Source organism: Ursus maritimus, unplaced genomic scaffold (assembly GCF_017311325.1).
Source record: "Ursus maritimus isolate PB19 unplaced genomic scaffold, ASM1731132v1 scaffold_9, whole genome shotgun sequence".
Lineage (NCBI taxonomy): Eukaryota > Metazoa > Chordata > Mammalia > Carnivora > Ursidae > Ursus > Ursus maritimus.
This window is the reverse complement of record NW_024427107.1, coordinates 64836470-64856684: the sequence shown is the minus strand read 5'-3', so window position 1 is coordinate 64856684 and position 20215 is coordinate 64836470. Positions and strand designations below refer to the sequence as shown.

Below are 20215 nucleotides of genomic sequence, written 5' to 3'. Positions count from 1 at the left end.
GATTGTCAAATCTGTTTAGGAGACTTTTATCATATGGTCTGTTTTCTCATTTAAAGTTATAGAAATCCTAAAATATATTTTCTGTTTTTGATGTTTTTCAGTATTCATCCACAATGCGATACCTTTCATAGGGTTTGGCTTTTTGGATAATGCAATTATGATTGTTGCAGTAAGTTCTTTCTTTCACCCCTTCTATTTTGACTTAATAAAGAAATTAATGTGGTCTAAATTTTCCTAATAATTTACATATCCTAGCTATAAAACTTTAATTAACATCATAATGAACAAGGCTACTTTTTACTATATTTCATGTTAATTAGACTATCATTCAGTTTTAAGGCATTTATATGTATTAATCATTAAGACTTTTGGTAAAGTATTGACAATAATAAACACATTTATTAGGTCTATATTATTCTGTTCTAGTTTCAACATTCTTATTAAAGGAAAAAGTATATAAAATTTTCTGATGTTCTTTAATTTTATTGACAGTTCATATCACGTATATGTTATTTGGTTAGTTCCTTGTTTAGTTTTTTCATGCAGAAATGTTTTAAAGGGTGTTTTGATGTAGTCTATCCATTTGACCCAAAGGTATTTTAAATTTTAGTTGAGAATACTGAGTGTATCTCCTTTTTTGTTCCATTGTAGTGTTCCATTGTAGTGTTAAAAAAAAGTTCCATTGTAGTGTTTAAAAAAAGTTCCCCTTTGCTGTGGTCTTTTTAATGTGAGTGTGTTCCTTAAAAGTTTAGTCTCTGAGAAGGCTTCTTTACCTTTCCTACCATTGAGTGACACCTTTTGTTAATGAATGCCAATATTGGTCCAATTTCTAAAGTCAGAGATGAGTCCATGGATTTTAATGCAAGTCTTCTAAAACTGCCCAGTGCTCTATCCACTTCTCTTCACTGACTCTAACTTGAAAAAAATGATGTAAATGGTAGCTGTTGTGTAGGAGACTGCTCAAAAAAAAATGATTTTAAGATTATTAAATGTGAGAAAAGTCAGATGAGAGCAAGGGTTTTTTGTTGTTGTGTTGTTTTTTGGTGTTTTGGAGGTCACATGTACTACAGATGAACATAAATAGAGTATTTGGTTTCAAAACAGGGAGTAAAAGTATAATTTACATTGTGTACATTATAAAATTTGCTTAAAGAATATCTAAAAAGAATTTTTTTTTGCTATTTTATAGTCTCATCTTATGTGCAGGTTAATGGTGCTCAGCTCTCCAGAAAGTCTGGCTCCTGACCTGTGTGCACATAGCAGGAAGGTATCCTGCTGCCTAAGTAGTCACAGCAGGTGACACGTGCACAGCTTGAATGTGGAAGCACCCATGGTGTAGTTCTTCAGCCAAGCAGCCTGGCAGGAGCCTCTGAAATACAATTTCAGTATGCTAGTTCTTTGACTGCTTATGACATTTTCCTAAGATGTGTATAAGAATTAAATTGGCCAATTTATATATCTGTGAATATGAGAATATATCTGTGAATATTCAGCAACTTAGAACCACACTGCTTTTAGTGAAATTACTAAAATTTGAGTTGGTTAGATTATTTAAATAGTTATTAAATAATAAATCATATCTAATTATAATGAAAACCCCATTATGATGAATTTATAAGCTATAGATAAGACTTGATGTGTTCTTAAGTAAACTGTCTGAATTGAAGTTTCTCTGTGACAAATATTTCTTTCGGTTTTACACAACTCAGTATTTCAGTTTGTCTTAATTGACAGCTGGTATCCATACTACCACCTTCATATTCATTTGTTTTTTCCACCTAAATAGGGCAGACCTTAGATAGTCAAATCCTAAAAGACTGTCCTTGCTGCAAGGAAGTATTGAGATGATATATTTTGCATAAAGAAGGGTAAATAGAGATTTTGAAGAGAGATCGGAATAGGGGAACTGGGTAGCTTCATAGATCCTGAATTTCACAGGGTGTTATTATTTATTTGAAATAAATATCTAAAGTAACAGATAATCTGCATCTAAATACAGCTACCAACAAAGTGAAACACAAACACTCTAGAGCCAAATTATTGTAATGTTGTTTTACTGTTTTCTGTTACTCGGGCCTGTGTCTCACTGTTAGTATAACTGAGAGCGAACTGTTTTTCCAGGTCTGAGATGGTTGACCCCAAGTTAGTAATACTTGTTCTTGAAGTTTACGTTGAAATCCAGTTTCAAGGACATATACCAGTTTTTACGTACATGATACTGAAATAAATGTTTAAACCACTGGCTTCAGTACCTGAGTAAGATCAGTGTATGTGTGGCAAAATTGTTATTCAGTGGTAATTGCAAAATACTTCAGGGACAGTGAAATTTCCCAAAGAGGTTTTATAATAAATAGACTGCTGAAACTAAAATACATAAATAATATAATTCTAAAGTCTATGAATAGAAAAATAAGTAGTCATCATTATCTTAAGAACGTTTTTCACCTTGTAATTTTTTAAAAACACTGATTGCCTCCTAACATTGTGGGACAGCTATGACTGTTTTAAGATAGTAAGTTAAGGAAATGGTTGATTCTTCTTTTCTATCATGCCATAGACATTTGATGTTTTCCTGTTTCCTGTTGTACTCTCTTGGTTGCTATCCTAGTTGTAGTCATCAAAACAAATTCCTATGTAACTTCCTGTAATAGATTGACCTTTATTGTTGGCTGCTGTTCATACTCAGCCTTTGGTTTCATAGTTTTTTATTTTATTTTTGTATTACTTTTTTGTATTACTTTTTTTTACGTTTCTTTGGATTACGTTTCTTACAATTTAATTAGAATAGAATTTGTTAGAATTCTAGAGTAGTTTAATTGTATTCAGGTGATGAACCAGATGTAGATTGAAGATAACTAGTATTAGATGTACAACATAAAAATTGATGTGACTATGGGAAAAAGGAAAGACTGATAGTCCGTTGTCCTCAAACTGTCTTTGACTTTATTTGGAGGTTTTATGTTATTAGAAGGTCCTTCAGGTTTCTTAAATTCAACTAAATGATTAAGCACTTGAATACTTTTTATACATGTATTGCAAATAGATTTTTCCTGGGGCATTCCTAATGATTCATTGCTGCTAAAGATGATATATTTATTTTTTATATACTGTACCTGTTAGGTCCTTTGTTCTATATAAGTGTTCCAGTTTTCTGTGGGGGTTTTTTGTGTGTGTGTTTTTTTCCCATCCATATGTAAAGACACACATCTTTATTCCTTATGCATGTTCTGTTCTTTTTTTCTTCTGAAATCTGTTTTTTGGGGATTCTTTCACAACCTTCCTTGTGTTTTTAAATACCTGGGAGACTTTTATGCATCAGGCTGTTCTCTCCATATCCAACAAGAATTGTATTTTTTTTAATTTAATTTATTTATTTTGAAAAAGAGAGGAAGAGAGAGAGCACGCACAAGCAGGTAGAGCAGCAGGCAGAGGGAGAGGGAGAACCAGGCTTCCTGCTGAGCAGAGAGCCCAATGTGGGGCTCGATCCCAGGACCCTGGGATCACGACCTGATCCGAAGTCAGGCGCTTACCTGACTGAGCCACCCAGGCGCCCCAAGAATTGTATTTTAAAGGGATGGAACCAAAAGGCCTAGGGGAGAGAAAAATGAGGAAACTTAACTCAGTGTCTCTTCAGTTTTATAAATAATTGAGTAATGCAATATTTCTGCATACCAGATAGGACGTTCTTTTTTTTTTTCCTCCATAAGTATCATTGAGATTTTAAAATTTATTTAGAAATTTTCAAGCATCAGTATTTAGGAGGAAAATTAAGTCTACTTATGGCAGCATTGCCCTAGCTTTAGAACTCAATTAGCACAATAGATCATAGGATTTCTTCTTTATTCTGTTTAATGACCCATTAGAAATGTTTAATCTTCTTCATTCCAGTTCCTTCTCTTTACAGTGGAAGTAGAATATGAGTCCCTCTTGTTTACAGGGGAATGGGATGGATGTGGAAAGTCTGAAACTCTCAGTAAATTCAGTACCTTGTTTTTTACTGAGGCTCTATCTATTGTGCAAAATGCTGTTGTTGCTCATAAATGAATCATATAGTCTCACTACTTAATGGTTAACGAACTCAGTGTTATAATTTTTGAAGTCGTTGATCTCTTGGGTCCCTAGAAATTAGTTTAGTCCATTTTTTTTTTTTTACTCTTTTGATAGAGTAAATAACAATAATATAGATGTATTGTTCAGAATTAAAAAGTGAGGTGAATTGGTCTTTTGTTCCAAGAGGTTTAAAGAATCTGTCTTTGTGGAAAATACAAATTCTAGATTTTTAATGATGGGTTATATTGCTATTTGTATTATAATTGCATTTGCTGCTATTTTTATTTTTTACAAAAGCCTAATTTTAATGAATCAAATGATATTGATGTTTCTGCATGAATGTGTATATTTAATAGCTAAGTACCTCACTGCATTATATGAATATTTCTGCCTATTTTATAATTTTGCTGTAATAACCTGTGGATTTAACCAGTTTATCTGTTTTTATTAATACTTTGCTGTTTTTTTATAGTTACTTCAGCATTAATTTTTAGGATTAATTTCTTTGTAATCATTTTTTAGGGAACCCATATTGAGATGTCTATTGGAATTATTTTGGGAATTTCAACTATGGCAGGTATTTAATAAGTCATATTATTCCATTGTCCATATATTTATAAAACATTTTAGCAGGTTAGACTTAGAAGAGGATGATTTATTTTAAAAAGTTTACTCATTGAGATGTCTGTTAGTTTGTCTCCTTAATCCTGTTCTTCAAATTCTTAATTTTGTATATGTAGCACTTTTTTCCTGAGAAATTTTAGGTACTTTATGTTAGTTAATGAGTAACATTGCTGTACTGACTATGTTAAAATAAGTTTTTCTCTTAATTCAATGTTACCTTTTTACTCCTGTTTCTACTAATTTATTTTCAAGTTGAGTAGAAAAATCAAACAAGGAAATATAAGATTGAAAATCTAATTTGGTTCTGTTACCTTCTTTCCCCTAGTTACCACTCTGTTTTTCATGATGGTGAAATTTAGGAATGGTTCAGTGTTTGTTTATTGTGTAGAAAGCATGAAGTAGATGAGTTCATGAAAGAGACATTTTTCTCTGTGATTTTCTTCAATTTCAGAACTATGCATAAAGCTTTACTTTAACTTCTAAATATCCAAATTTCCTTAAATATAATGAAAGATAAAGCTACAAAATACTGTATAGGTATTGAAACCAAAATGGAAACTGGCTGCCACAACAGAAAAAAACCTACTACCTGATGGAAGGAGAACAGTATAATTCCAAGAGACTTGTGTTCTATTTTGAAATCTTGAGATTCAGAGCCATGTAATGAGTTACTTTGGATATAGATGTTGTAGTTTCAGAAACTGTGATTAGTCTTCCAGATCAGTGCTTTATTGATGATATAGCGATGTAGTGTAATGATTTTTCTGACTTCCATGTAACAATTCACTTATTCACTTCTCAATTTTTTAGCTGCTGCTTTGGGAAATCTTGTGTCAGATTTAGCTGGACTTGGGTAGGTCCATTCATTTATTCATTTGTGCATGTGTGTACTGACCTTGCTCTCTTTCTCTTCTCCATTCTTTAATTGAGAAAGATAAGAAATACGGGACATTTATTGTGTGTGTTTTCAAACTAAAGTTTTAAATTTAATATTTCTTAATCAGTAATACTAAATCTTTGGTGTGTATCAATAAAAGTGCCTGGGTTATACCTCAGAACTGTGTCTCTGGGTTTAGGGACCTAGAATTTGTGTTTAAAATCTTCTCAAGAGATTGATACATGCAAAAAGTTTTTCTAAAATGACTGTAATGTAAGCAGTTTAATTTCCATTTACTGAAATATTCGTATATATTTTATAGACATTTCCAAGTTGAGACGGGAATAAACCAAGAACCCCATCATTATTTCACCCCACTCTTCTCCCACTAAGCTCAAAGAAGGAGATATGGCTTAAATGTGAGGATACTGACTGGGCATGTTTTCTGGAGAGAGGAACTTTCAAAAGGAATAATGGCCAGAGCATACGTGGGTTTGGCCGGTTTTTGCTCTCTTTATTCCATGTGGCTGGAATGATGAAGCAAATCAAGGATGTCTACTTAGAAAAGGCCACCTTTCTCTCTTTCTCACTTTACATTCTCTTTTCCAAGCAGCACATGGCCTGCGCTGCCTCCTGAGCTTGAGGAAGCCTGGGAAGTATAAGTTAGACTAAGTTGGCATTAATTATTGTGGTAAACATATTCTCTTTTGCCCAGTCTTTGGCTCGGTTTTTTCCTTCCATTGTTCATGAGAGTGGTAATTTTTGAGATTTGGATTTGGGCCTAGCAGAAGTTTATTTAGCCTTATAACCTAAGAAAAGGCAGCTTCATAAGTGATCTGACCCTGCGTATTAGACGTCTGTACTGGAGTTTGGGGCCAAAGCTACTGTTAAAATGCAAAATTTCTTTGCTTCTGGGCCAGTGCAGAAATTTTATATTTCTCAGATTCCTGACACAAATCTATAATGATATCACCCCTTATACATTTTATTTCTCCATTTCCAACATTAAGGTTAATAATGGTAATATTACAGCTATGTGATAGCTTTTTATATTTAATAGAACTAAGTGATCTAATAGATTTTAAAGCCATTTAATTTTAGATTGCATCATTAATTAGTTATTTTTGGTTAAAGACAAAGATTTTGTTGGGAGTCTTTATATTTAAAAACTATTTCTACTTTGCCTTTAAAAAATATCATTAAATAACAAATACATTTTATTGATTCTTAGGTACACAGTTTTTTTTAGAACTCAATATATCTGATATTGGGATCCATCTTATAATTGATGTATGCGTAGTTTAACTGGCAAATTTCTTTACTTTCTTACAGTTCACAAAGTGAGTTTGTATCCAATAAATGATGGGAAGTTAGACTTGATAAACACTTGAGATTGCCCTGAAAATTCTAGGCTGTTTTTCTTAGTATATCAATCTAATATCATTTTTTTTTAAGATTTTACTTATTTATTTGACAGAGAGTGGGTGAGAGAGAGACAGCACAAGCGGGAGAAGGGGCAGAGGGAAAGGGAGAAGCATACTCCCCACTGAGCAGAGTGCCTGACGCGGGGCTCAATCCCAGGACCCTGGGATTATGACCCGAACCAAAGGCAGATGCTTAACCAACTGAGCCACCCAGGCACCCTAATCTAGTATCATATGTTAACGTGCTTTGCTTTGAATTTGGAGTAAGTGCATGACTGTAATTTTATTGCAAAAATTTTTTATATACCTTGAAATTATCTCTTAAAATAAGAGAGGGGGTGCCTGGATGGCTCAGTCAGTTAAGCATCTGACTTTTTTTTTTTTTTTTTGAAGATTTTATGTATTTATTTGACACAGAGAGAGTGCACGCACAAGGTGGGGGAGCAGCAGAGGGAGTGAGAGAAGCATACTCCCCACCGAGCAGGAAGCCCAATGCGGAGCTGGAGCCCAGGACCCTGGGATCATGACCCCAGCACCCTGGGATCATGACCCCAGCCTAAGGCAAACGCTTAACCCACTGAGCCACCCAGGCGCCCCAAACATGTAACTCTTGATTTCGGCTCAGGTCATGATCTCAGGGTTGTGAGATTGAGCCATGTGTCGGGCTCTGCACTGGGTGTGGAGCCTGCTTGAGATTGTCTCTCCCTTTCCCTTGGCCCCTCTCCCACCCCCCCACCCCCCGCTCACTTGCTCTCAAAAAAATAAATAAAAATAAATAAATAAAATAAAATAAGAAAGTAATTGTCAATTAGTTTATGTATGACTATATTAATATTAAAATATTTTAAACTGTATATATTTATGCATAATAATGAAAATTGTAAAAAACATTTACACCATTTCTGGAGTGCCAATTACAGGTGTAAAATTATCTTGTTTCTTTTTGTAGCAGTTAGTGTATTATCTGAGGACATTCATGTGTCTCTTTAAAAACTTATATTCTGTCCTTGTGTTTTTTTAAAGACTTGCAGGCTACGTTGAAGCTTTGGCTTCCAGATTAGGCCTGTCAATTCCTGATCTTACACCAAAACAAGTGGACATGTGGCAAACACGTGTTAGTACACATTTTGTAAGTACTTTATATGGTTTATGATAATGAATTGAGGTAGCCAGAGCAAGATACTGTAGAGTTCAAGTCCTTTGAGAAATTTGAGACTAAATTGATTTAGTGGAGTTTTTAACAAAAATTGTCTAAGCTTTGGCAGTTTTCAGAAGAATAATATTTTTTTATTGTCTGTTTTTTGTAGGTGTACTTGATTTTTAGAATATTCTTTATATGATTCAGTTAATGTTAAGGAATATCTGTCATGTCTAGAGACTGAAGGACATAAAATGAATATAAATTAGTTATTTTTAAGAATTGTTTAGGTGAAGAACCAGACCTGTAAACAAATTATAATTTAGTGTGACATATGCAGTTATAGAATTATGCACTAAATATAGCAATAGCACAAGTAAGAGAATTAATACTTTGTGGGGAGAAATTTCTTTGGTGGGATGATTTCTTGGTGAGTATTGGATCTAAGCTGATTTTTGTGTTATTGAGATGTTTACTAGGTGAACAAGAGAATTCTGAATATATTGACTAACAAGTAGAAAGACATGATAAACAGGGTATATTCAGAGAAATACAAGAAATTAGGTATCGCTGGACTATAATATGTAGTAGTTGAAGATTGAAGCAGCAGTAGGAAACGGCATTGGAGAAATAAGAATGGATCAGACAGAAAAGACATTGTATAAGCTATACCAATGAGTTTGAACCTCATACCTAGGTGATGGAGTGCTAGTGAAGAATTTTGAATAGGAAGGAAACTGGATGGATCACAATGCCACCAAAAAAGTCAAGAAGAAAAGGAGGAAGGACAAGTTAGTAAGGGAAGGTTATGAGTTCTGTTTTCAATTCAATAAGTTGAATTTGAGATGCATATAGGACATTGAAGTGGTGATACCTAGTAGGCATTTGGATTAAAAGTCAAGAGTTAAAGAGGTCTGAATTAGAGATGATGAGTATTACCAATCATTCGTTCAACAAATATTCATTGTTTACCTACTATATGCACAGTACATATGTAGGAATTTTGAATATATTGGTTAATAAAACAAGATCTTTTTTTTCTGGTGGATCTTACATTCTAGCAGTGGAAAGAAGACAATAAAAAATCTGATAAATAAAATGCTGTAATGTACTAGAAGTTCACAAATGTTATAGGAATTAAAGAAAAAAAGCAGAGCAGGGTAAAAGAGGTTGAGAATGCTGGGATGGAAACAGCTTGTAGGATTAAATAGGGGGGTCTGCAGGCCTCACTGAAAAAGGTGATAGATAAAACCATGGGAGAAAGTGAGATTATACAGGACAGTGCTTCTCAAAGTTTAATGCCAGGGCCAGCAGGACCAACAGTACCTGGAAACTTGTTAGAAATGCAAATCTCAGGCTCCACCTTAGACTTATCTATTTCTTTGTAAAAAATCGTATATATGTGTCCATATCCTGCAATTTGTAGGTAAATTGAAGTGAGATTAGCTGGCTAATATCTGCCAGAGTTGTTGAAGAATCAGGATATTCTAACATTCTAGCAATTTGGCTTAACATTTTAGCACTACAGTCAGGATCAAGAGAAGATTATTTTCCTGGGCTTTCTTCTCATGTAATTGATAATTCTGTTTTCTTTCTGTATTATAAGCAGGTCCATTCCCCTCTCCTATTATAAAAGTACTTCAATTACTAAGGTAGTATTTATATATAGTGTGTGTGTGTGTGTGTGTGTGTGTGTGTGTGTGTGTTTTGATGAATCTTCCACAAGCATATGAAGTGATTCTACTTCTTAGTTGTTGATTCTGCTTCTTTTATGTTAGGATCAAATCTACTCTGTACCATAACATTCAATTAACGAATAGTCTGAAGTAATTTAAGTTAGTGATTAACAATCTAGTCATGACATAAGCTAACTCTGAAATTTACCTATAATGGAATATATGCAAATGCACATGCCGGTTCCTGTTGACATAGGTTGTATTTTAAAAGCTTGTTTATAATTTAGCTGTTTGAAACTCAGAAAATATTTTCTTGCAGAACCATATTATGGATGTGCTCAAGTTCTTAGGTTAGCCCCAGTGTAGTTAATTATAAGGCCTAGACTGTCATAAGACCTGATGGTAATATTTAAGTAACTGATTTTTCAATGGAAAGATGTTTCAGGTTCTGAATCAGGATATCCCGCTTCTTTCCTCCCTCTCTGCCATATTGACTTTATGCCCCATTGAGATAATTGGGTTGGGATTCATTAACTGGTGATCCTAAAATGAATGGGGAGGGAAGCCTTGGTTTCCATGGACAGTAGTAACAAGCATTCTAACAGAATGGCCAAGAAGTAGAAGTGGCAATGGACATTTCATGTATACGGGAAAGTCAGGAATCTAAAATAAAATAGTCTCGCTCTGTGTATATAAATAAATATAAATGAATACAAACTTTAAGGTCAAGATAAGGATGTAGGATAAACTTTTTCAGCATCTGGAATGAAGAAAATTTCTGCTTATTAAAACTCTGTAGGAGTGGTACTTTTTGAAGTTTGACATGATGAAAATGACAAATCTGACTATTAATATAAAGTATGGATATGCCACCACCACCATCACTACCACCACGACCAAAACCCCAAAAATAACAGAGTGGAAAATTTTTATGCAAGCTGTTGTCGAAACACTAATGTTTAATCTTGAAATTTATTAGATATATGGACAATGTATAGGAAAAACCATTTTATCCAAGACTGTTGATTATGTAGCTAACTATCATAGCATCTGTAATGTTTGATGGAACTTTTTTATTTATTTGCTTTTCTCTATATAACTAACTGGAAGTTCCTGGAAGAGAGAGACTGCATCTAATTAGTCATTGTCTCTCTGGTGTCTAGCACAGAGTTTGGCACACAGATTTCTCAATAAATGTTTGTGTGAAGAAATAAAGCTTACTTGAAAAGGTTTAACCTTGATGGTCATCTTAGAAATGCAAATTTAAAAAATTATTTACAAAACTAAAAATTTAAAAGTGTTCATAGTGTAGGTATGGTTGTACTAAAATTGGTATGTGTATATACATATACATATACGTGTACATATACAGTTGACCCTTGAACAACCTGGGAGTAGGGGCACCATCCCCGCCATGAGTTGAAAATCCACATACAACTTTTGACTTCCCAAACACTTAACTACTAATAGCTTACTGTTAACTGGAAGCTTTACCAATAACATACATAGTCGATTAACACATATTTTGTATGTTATACATAATATATACAGTATTCTTACAAGAAAGTAAACTAGAGAAAAGAAGATGTTGCTAAGAAAATCATGAGGAAACGAAAATACATTTATAATACTGCACTGTAAAAACCCACATATAAGTGGATCCACGCAGTTCAAACCTGTGTTGTTCAAAGGTCTACTGTCTTTCAATTGATATGTGTGTATTTGCAGTCATTTTTGTCTAGAATAGACAGCATGGCATTCATTGCCCTATGAATATGCGCAAATATTCATATTATTTGATTTTTAAATAAATTGGGAAAAACTATACACGGAAATGTTTATTGTAATATCACATATACTGGTGAAAAAGTAGCAGTGACTTTTAATGGAATAAAGAGAGCTTTATACAGATTATAGGCCATCAATTCAGTGGAATTTAGAAGTTTTCTATTAAGTTTATGAAAGTTTGAAAAAAGAGCTTTTATAACGTGTGTGGCTGTAGGGGGAGAATAGAGGCAGAAAACAAAGCTATGTTTACATAATGACTAGACCTACATATAATTAGGTATACATGGGGATAAATGTTGAAAAGGAATATATACAAAAGGGAGCAAATCCAAATATATTGAGAGTATTTGGTGAGGTTTTTTTTCCCTATCTTCAGATGTTAAAATGTATGTACAATTTCTAGAAGGTATTTTTCTACTTGAATATTTCTTTGGTGTTATTTCATGGCAATTTGAAAAAAAACTTTTCTAGTTGCATTGAACTTTATTACTTGTTCTAAAGCCTTTTTGTAGCTTATTATTTTTTTTTAATTGCAGTGTAGTTGACATACAATATTGTATTAGTTTCAGGTGTACAACATAGTGATTTAACAATTGTATATATTACAAAATATCACAATAAGTATAGTCACCATCCTTCAGTATACAAAGTTATTACAACATTTTTGACTATATTTCCTATGCTGTAGTTTTCTTTCTCATGACTTATTTATAATTGGAAATTTGTGCTCTTATTGCCCTTCACCTATTTCACCCATCCCCTCCATCTCCTCCTCTCTGGCAAGCACCACTTTGTTTTCCATATCACCACTTTGTTTGTTTTGTTTTTTAGATTCCACATGTAAGTGAAATCATATGTTATTTGTCTTTTTCTGTCTGACTTATCTCTTTTACCATAATACCCTCTAGGTCCATCTACATTGTCACAGATGGCAAGATTTCATTCTCTTTTTATGGCTGAGTAATACTCCATTGTCTGTGTGTGTGTGTGTGTGTGTGTGTGTGTGTGTGTACGCACGCATACACATGTGTATACATATACACATGCAAGTATACAAATGTATATATGTAGTATACATGCATGTGCACACATATACATATAGGTACACATACATACACATATATACCTGCATACGTGTATATGTATGTGTGTGCACGCATACACATATACTACATCTTCTTTATTCATCTATTGATGGACCTTTAGGTTGCTTCCATATCCTGGCCATTGTAAATAACGCTGCACTAAATACTGGGTTATTTATATATCTTTTCAAATTAGTGGTTTTATTTTCTTTGAGTAGATACCCAGAAGTGGAATTACTGGGTCGTATAGTATTTTTATTTTTAATTTTTTAAGGAACCTTCGTTCTGTTTTCCATAATGGCTACACCAATTTACATTCCAACCAGCAGTGCACAAGGGTTCCCTTTTCTCCATATCCTCCCCAACATTTCTTATTTCTTCTTCTTTTTTTTTTTTAATTTCAGTCTGGTTAACGTACGGTGTTAAATTAGTTTCAGGTGTGCAATACAGCGATGGAACAATTCTATATATTACACAGTGCTCATGAAAATAAGTGTACTCTTAATCCCCTTCACCTATTCTGCTCATCTCCCTTCTGATAACCATCTATTTGTTCTCTGTAGTTGAGAGTCTGTTTTTGGTTTGTTTCTCTTTTTTTTCCCCTTTGTTTGTTTTTTCTTAAATTCCACATATGATTTAAATCCTACGGTATTTGTCTTCCTCTGACTTATTTCACTTAGCCTGGTGCCCTCTAGATCCCTCATATTGTTACATTCTTTTTTATGGCTGAATAATATTCCTGTGTGTGTGTGTGTGTGTGTGTGTGTGCACGTGCACACGCACACGACGTCTTTATCCATTCATCAGTCTATCAGTGAACATTTGGGCTGTTTCCATAGTTTGGCTATTGTACATAATGCTGCAGTAAACATAAGTGTGCCTATATCCTTTCAAATTAGTGTTTTTGTATTCTTCGGGTAAATACCCAGTAGTGTGATTACTGGATCATATGGTAGTTCTATTTTTAATCTTTTGAGGAACCTCCATACTATTTTCCACCGTTGCTGCACCAGTTTGTATTCCTACCAACTGTGCATGAGGGTTCCTTTTTCTCCACTTCTTGTTTCTTGTGTTTTTGATTTTAGTCATTCTGACAGGTGTGAGGTGATACCTCATTGTGGTTTTGATTTGCATTTCCCTGATGATTAGTAGTGTTGAGCAGCTTTTCATGTATTGGCCGTCTGTATGTCTTCTTTGGAGAAATGTCTGTTCAGGTCCTCTGCCCATTTTTTGATCAGATTGTTTTTTGGTGTTAAGTTGTATGAGTTCATTATATATTTTAGATATTAACCCCTTATTGGTTATATCATTTATAGATACTTTCTCCCATTTAGTAGGTTGCTTTGTCATTTGTTGATGGTTTCCTTTGCTCAAGCTTTTCAGTTTGAAGTAGTCTCAGTTGTGTGTTTTTGCTTTTTTTTTTTCTTGCCTGAGGAGACAGATCCAGAAAAATGTTGCTAAGGCTGATGTCCAAGAGATTACTATGTTTTCTTTTAGGATTTTTATGGTTTCAGGTCTTATATTTAGATCTTTAATCCGTTTTGAGTTTATTATTGTGTATGGTGTAAGAAAGTGGTCCAGTTTCATTCTTTTGTCTGTAGCTGTTCAGTTTTCCCAACACCGTTTATGAGACTATCTTTTCTCCATTGCATATTCTTGCCTCCTTTGTCCTATGTGGCTTATTTTTATATTTAAGTTACTGTGATCAAAAGAAATGCAATTACAATTGAATTTTATAATACATAATAATTGTTTATTGTAGATACTTAGGCAAGGATTCTTCTTTCAGGGATAAAATAACTTTCAAAAAATGTTTTCTTTTGTTTCCTTAGGGCAAAGCTGTTGGGGTGACTATTGGCTGCATTCTAGGAATGTTTCCTTTGCTTTTCTTTGGAGGAGGTGAAGAAGATGAAAAACTGGAAAAGAAAAATTAACCCTCTTAGAATATCTATAAAAAGATGTAAACTAATGTACCTCAATTACTAAATATGCTGTCACAACATTTAGGAATTAAGACAATAACAGTGTATAGATATGGGATCAAATAATTCAGCATGTATTATGGAAAACACTAACTTATTGTGGCTTGGTTTTCTTAGGACATCTTTTTAAAAAATGTTTAGTATCCATTTTGTGTAAATTGTTGAAATGCTTTTTCATCAATGGCAGTCAACATTTTACCTTTTTCTCTTTCTTTCTATATCAAAATATCATTTAAGTATCAGTCATTGACGTACTGTACTGAGTTGGGGTTTGCGTATTTGTTACTTCATGTGTGTGCATGCATGAAAGGATCTTCTGTCGTCGCTGTTGTTCTCTAGTTACAACTCAGCCTTGAGATTTTTGCCACATTACTTAAAATGTTTAATATAAGTTAAAGGTTTTTTTTTAACTCTATTTGGCAACATCAATTTTGTACTGTTTTACGTTGAACATTTACAATCATATCATTTTTGTCATTTTTTAAACTCTTACTCAATTCAAGATAGACACACACTTTAAGTATTTTAAGTATCTTTGACTCATTTTAATTTTCTGACCTCACTGTCTCAAGAGCCAGAGGTTAATCAGAATGAGTAATTAATGTGGTGTCCCTACTACATAAAACCGTATATGTTAATCAGTGTGTTATTTTCAGTTGATTTTTTTAATCTTTAATTTCTCAATTTTGAATCGTTACATGGTAGCTTCTGCTCCAAAGGGGAAGAAAATGATTGTTTTAGGGTCTTTTATAAATGGGGACTGTAGAATTAGGGTAAAATAAGGGGTCTGACATGACACTTGGAAATTAAGAGGCTAAAAAATTTTTTTAGAGAAAAAGAAAATAGGAACTGCTGAGAACGCTTATGGTATAAGTGATGAAGTTGAAGTCTGGTTTGGAAGGTTAAGGAGATACAAATTCTATTGTTTGGGATGGATTTCTTTTTCCCCAAAGCATCTTCTCATCTGAATTGATGAATCTGAGTACTCCATACTCATAATCCTGATGTCTTATCTTGTTTAGTGAGTTTTATTTCTGGATAACTTACTTTGAGGTGAAGACTAAATATTTTATATTTTGCTTTTTTGCTATGAATAGTCTAGTAGTCAGAAGTTACGTGAGGAGAAATTTTTTTTTTGGTCTTTTTTTCTTCTTTTGTGATGTTTAAATAATATTCTAGGTTGAAATTGCTTATTTTCAGCCTTGCACATCTGATATATATAGTACAACTATATATGAGTCATGAAGTCTAATTTTATGAGCCCTTAAAGTTTGTTAGCATGTGGTCTGTTGTATATGCTAAAAAATTACTCTTAGTTGTAAGAGTAAGCACATCATGGAGGAGAAAAAACCGAAATTAAAATAACTGTTTGGGCCACTGAAATTGTTTTTGTTGCTAAATAGATGCAAAAGAAGGGAAACTTCTAAGATGGCTGTATTTATAGTTACCTTAGTTTAAAATTTCATTTGCACATATTTACTTTGACCTCTTATTTTCAGAGGGGCTCTTTTTTCCCACAAGGCAATTTGTCATAAATTACCCTCTGTGCACTTCAAAATAATTTAGAGCTATCCTTTAATCATAGATTTTTGAGAGAAAAGAAGAAAATAAATCATATAATATAAAAATAAATATATGACATTCTTATTATGTACAAATAATACAATAGTCTCATTTGATCAAATTAGAATTATAGAACTTCTCAAACAGAATTGTGGTTTTTATCTTCCACGTAGTACTACATACACACCAAAAAGAATTTTTTAAATTATTTTAGCTAATAGGATTGGAGTGCTTATTTAAACAATTTTTTTTAGATGTCTAAGTGCATTTGTTCCTAACTTGTATATTGCCAGTCCTTTCTGTTTTCTAAAAACTATTTTATTGTGGTGCTTAAATTTTCTTCTTATTAATTAAACCCCATATCCAGAATCCTTTCCTGTGAGTTTAGAAAGGGCTTTGATGTTTGGTTTTCACTTTTTGCTCTTGAAAATAATCCAGTCCTCAGAACCTTTCAGTTTAGCTGAACATGTGCACAATTATTTAAGGTCAAAACATAGCATATATAACCTACATGTTGAAAGATGTTTTAATTTGGGGGCATAATAAATATTTGAATCATTCAAATAATTAACTTTCAAAAAATGGAGCCCTTTCGTCCTTAACCTAAGGTACACATCTTTTCAACATCTTATTCTACATGAGTATTGGTGCTTTGCACAAAGTGATTTCTGAAAAGTGGTTCCCTTTAAGATAATGACTTCATAAAATCATTGCTTCATGGTACTTGTCACAGATAACCTTATTTCAGATTGAAACTGGAATCTTATTTCTCATATTAGTAATTTCTTTATTGGAAGCACCATAACTATAGTTAAATACAACATGAGCTACTTTAGTACTGTTTGTTTGAAATTCATGTTGTCTATGTATTATGATTTATTGACTTGTTGATGCATGTGAATTGGGTGCATTTTGTTGCCACTGTATGTTAAACGGTGACCAATGTTTTTACAAAGGAATTGAACAAAAAAATATCTTTTAAGAAATTTGGAATGTGGTTTTGATCTTGAAATTTTATTTTCTTCCTAATCTCTAAGAGAGGGCTCTGGTTATTCTGTCACTAAAGGAAATAGAATAAATAAATGCAGATTTTTTACAGGGTTGTAGCAATGTCACTGAGACAGTTAAATGGAGCTATTTAGTACCTCCCTGAAATCCACACTGGAGATCCATTACAGATTATGAGAGAAGAATGATCCTATTTTGAGACAGTTTGATCTTTAATAGGATGTCAAAAATAACACTAGAGAGATTGGCATAAATCACAATGATGGGTCTTTACAGCAGAGATATCCAAGCCTTCTGTAGAATAACGCCTCATTTACTCCTTTTCTGTAGGAGGTGAATTTTGAAGGTAATGGAAGTTTATCTTTCACACAAAAATTTTGTGTAAACCATTTTGAAGTAAATCTTCCTAATTTTAGAATTATATTTTCTTCCCATCTTAAAGAATGTATTAAATATAATGTCATCTTTTTCTTAGTGGCTAAATACCATCTCCATGGACATTATTATTGTGCTGTAATGTAGTGCCTCAGGAAAACTTCCATTTTCCTCCCAACTTTTTACTGCTCTCGCTTTTGGCAACTCTATTCTCTGTCTAATTTGCCACTTCTCAGCTGTGTAGACTGAGCAACTAGATAGCCAGTCTTACCAGGAATTTTTTGGGAAATATTAGGCTGTGGAACCTGAGTGAGATGATGATGGTGATAATGATGATAATAATATTAGCTCCCTTTTATTAAGCACTTACTTGCTGCTGTGTAAGTATTTTACATACTTTGTCCCATTTAACCACTTTAAATAACAACATTAAGTTGGTGCTATTATTATCCCTATTTTATACTGGATAAATTTTATATGGAGAGTTAGTACTAGACCTGTGAGGTCACTACTAATAAGTGGACTGGAATCCAACTTTGTCCAAGTTTAAAGCCTGTGCTCTTAGTTACTATGTAATAGGCATCAGTTGTATGGACTTTGTAATGTCTCTTCTCTGCTTAGGTTCCCTTTTACCTTCAGATTTGTGGAGCTGTTTTCTTACCGATAACCTAAGGGAATTGTGCTTATAATCTCAGGTTCATTTAAGAAATTCTGTGCATACCGTGTGCTAAGAACTGCTCAAGGAACTGAGGGAACAGCCAGAACATCCTCATTCTCATGAAGTTTATTCTGGGGTGGGGGGTGTCGGTGGGGCAAATATGCGCTTAAATATTTTTTATTGCAGACAGTGATAAGTTCTAGAGATAAATGAAACAAAGTAAGGGGCATGGAGAGTACTGGTGGTCATATGTGAAGGTTTATTTTTATAGAGTGGTCAGGGAAGACCCGAAAGAAGTGAGAACGTTAACAATACGTGTTAAGAAAATCTCAGACATGTGAGATATATTTCACTTTCGAATGTATTGTAAGATTTTTTTCGTTTGTTTCGCATTAAACGAAAAATTCATGCTCCCTGCATATTTACTGACAGCAGTAGAGGGAAATGGCCCAGAAGCCTGGGGAAGCTACCTGGGAATTCATAAAGTCTGTGGATAACCCATCCGCAAATTATTTAGGGTTTGTTCTGTGCTCATAATGAAATCTAACAGATCACTTGTTTTTACCAAAGCAATAAATGCTATTGGTATATGAGTTGGAACACTGAAATTAGTTTTTCTTCTTTAACTTAGAAATGGAGTGCTACTTAAAGCAAGGACATACATTTTAATTTTGAAGCTTCAGGACTTTTAGTGTCTACCGATCTTGCGTTGACAGCAGTATGACACAGGGTGTTGTGTATTGGTTTTTATATTAAAATTTATGACATCAAATATGTTAATGCCATTGACAGGTTTATGAATGAAAGAAATTTGAACAATTTTTTTATTGACACCCATTAAAAAGAGTAGGCACCTGAGAGATTGCATGATTTCCCCACAACTACAAGTCCAAGTCAAACTTTTTGTTTACAGGAATAGAATGTGAGAATGGTGACTGAAGAGTTAAAGTCAAAGAAACTACTTTTGAGGGGAGATGGGGTGAACCTTCAAAAACCGTTTGATAAAGGAATTTTCTGTGAGAATTGTGAAATTCAGTAAAGATTTGGTATTTGCTAATATGAAAGCTATACATTTGTGTACTGCTTTACCATTATAAAATAGTTATGCAGATGATAGATATACATGGAGTTCAAGAGAGTTAGTTGAAAAAAAAAAAAACTGGGGGTACTTTAATTAGAATTACAATTTTTCTCTCCTGCTTGTCAACCCTACCATCACCATTCCTGCACAATAGTGGTTATTCTGCATCTCTTTACCTTTTGTCTCAAGTGCATTTGTTTTCTTCCTTATTTTCTCTTGTTTTCCCCAACCTCAGACTAATGGAAATGCAGTTTTTATAATGTATATTATGTCCTGTGCTGCTGTTTTTAAAGTATATAGGTCAAACATTTTTTCTCCCTTACCCCCAGCTGGGAGGAGAAAAAAATCTAAATTAATTTTTAGTTCATTTTATGGTTAACAGTTTTAACTGTTCTTTCTTCCATACTAATTCATACCCCCGTTTCATAAGAAGGAAAAGATCTGACTGTACTTCAAATGTCAGTGCCACAAAGGACAGGTTTCATCCAGCTTGTTCAGTTTTCTATCTGTAATGCTTTGTACAGTGCCTGAAACATGGTGGGCGTACAGTAGGTATTTGTTTAATGGGTCAATCCTTGCCACCCACGTCGCTGTGCACTTCTCTCCAGGAACTTGAATTCTGACTTGACTCCCAGCCCATTCTGTATCAGTACTAAACACTTCCCTGGGTCATGTTCTGTATCATTTTTGAACTTTCCACATTTTGCTTCAGGTAGATTCGTTCATGGTCCATCTTCTACTGGCAGTTCTCCCGTCCATTGTTTTGTAACAGATAGTCAAATGCTTAATTGGAAATATGGTATGTATATATCTCCTGTTCTACTGGTTATCAAGGAAACAAACATTTTTTGGTTTGGCATGATTTATTCTTAGTGAACTTGTGTTG

At 33.6% G+C, this 20215-nt stretch overlaps 1 protein-coding gene across 1 annotated transcript in view; it reads left to right on the top strand.

The window, feature by feature from the left end:
- Positions 1-19305, top strand: part of TMEM65 (transmembrane protein 65) — a 61304-nt gene extending 41999 nt beyond the window's left edge. Inside the window, exons 3-7 of the mRNA XM_040625775.1 lie at positions 102-169; positions 4573-4627; positions 5485-5527; positions 7999-8104; positions 14495-19305. Coding sequence (XP_040481709.1) covers positions 102-169; positions 4573-4627; positions 5485-5527; positions 7999-8104; positions 14495-14596 — 374 coding nt within the window. The 3' untranslated portion in view covers positions 14597-19305. The remainder of the gene's footprint in view (positions 1-101; positions 170-4572; positions 4628-5484; positions 5528-7998; positions 8105-14494) is intronic.
- The last annotated feature ends 910 nt before the right edge of the window (positions 19306-20215 follow it).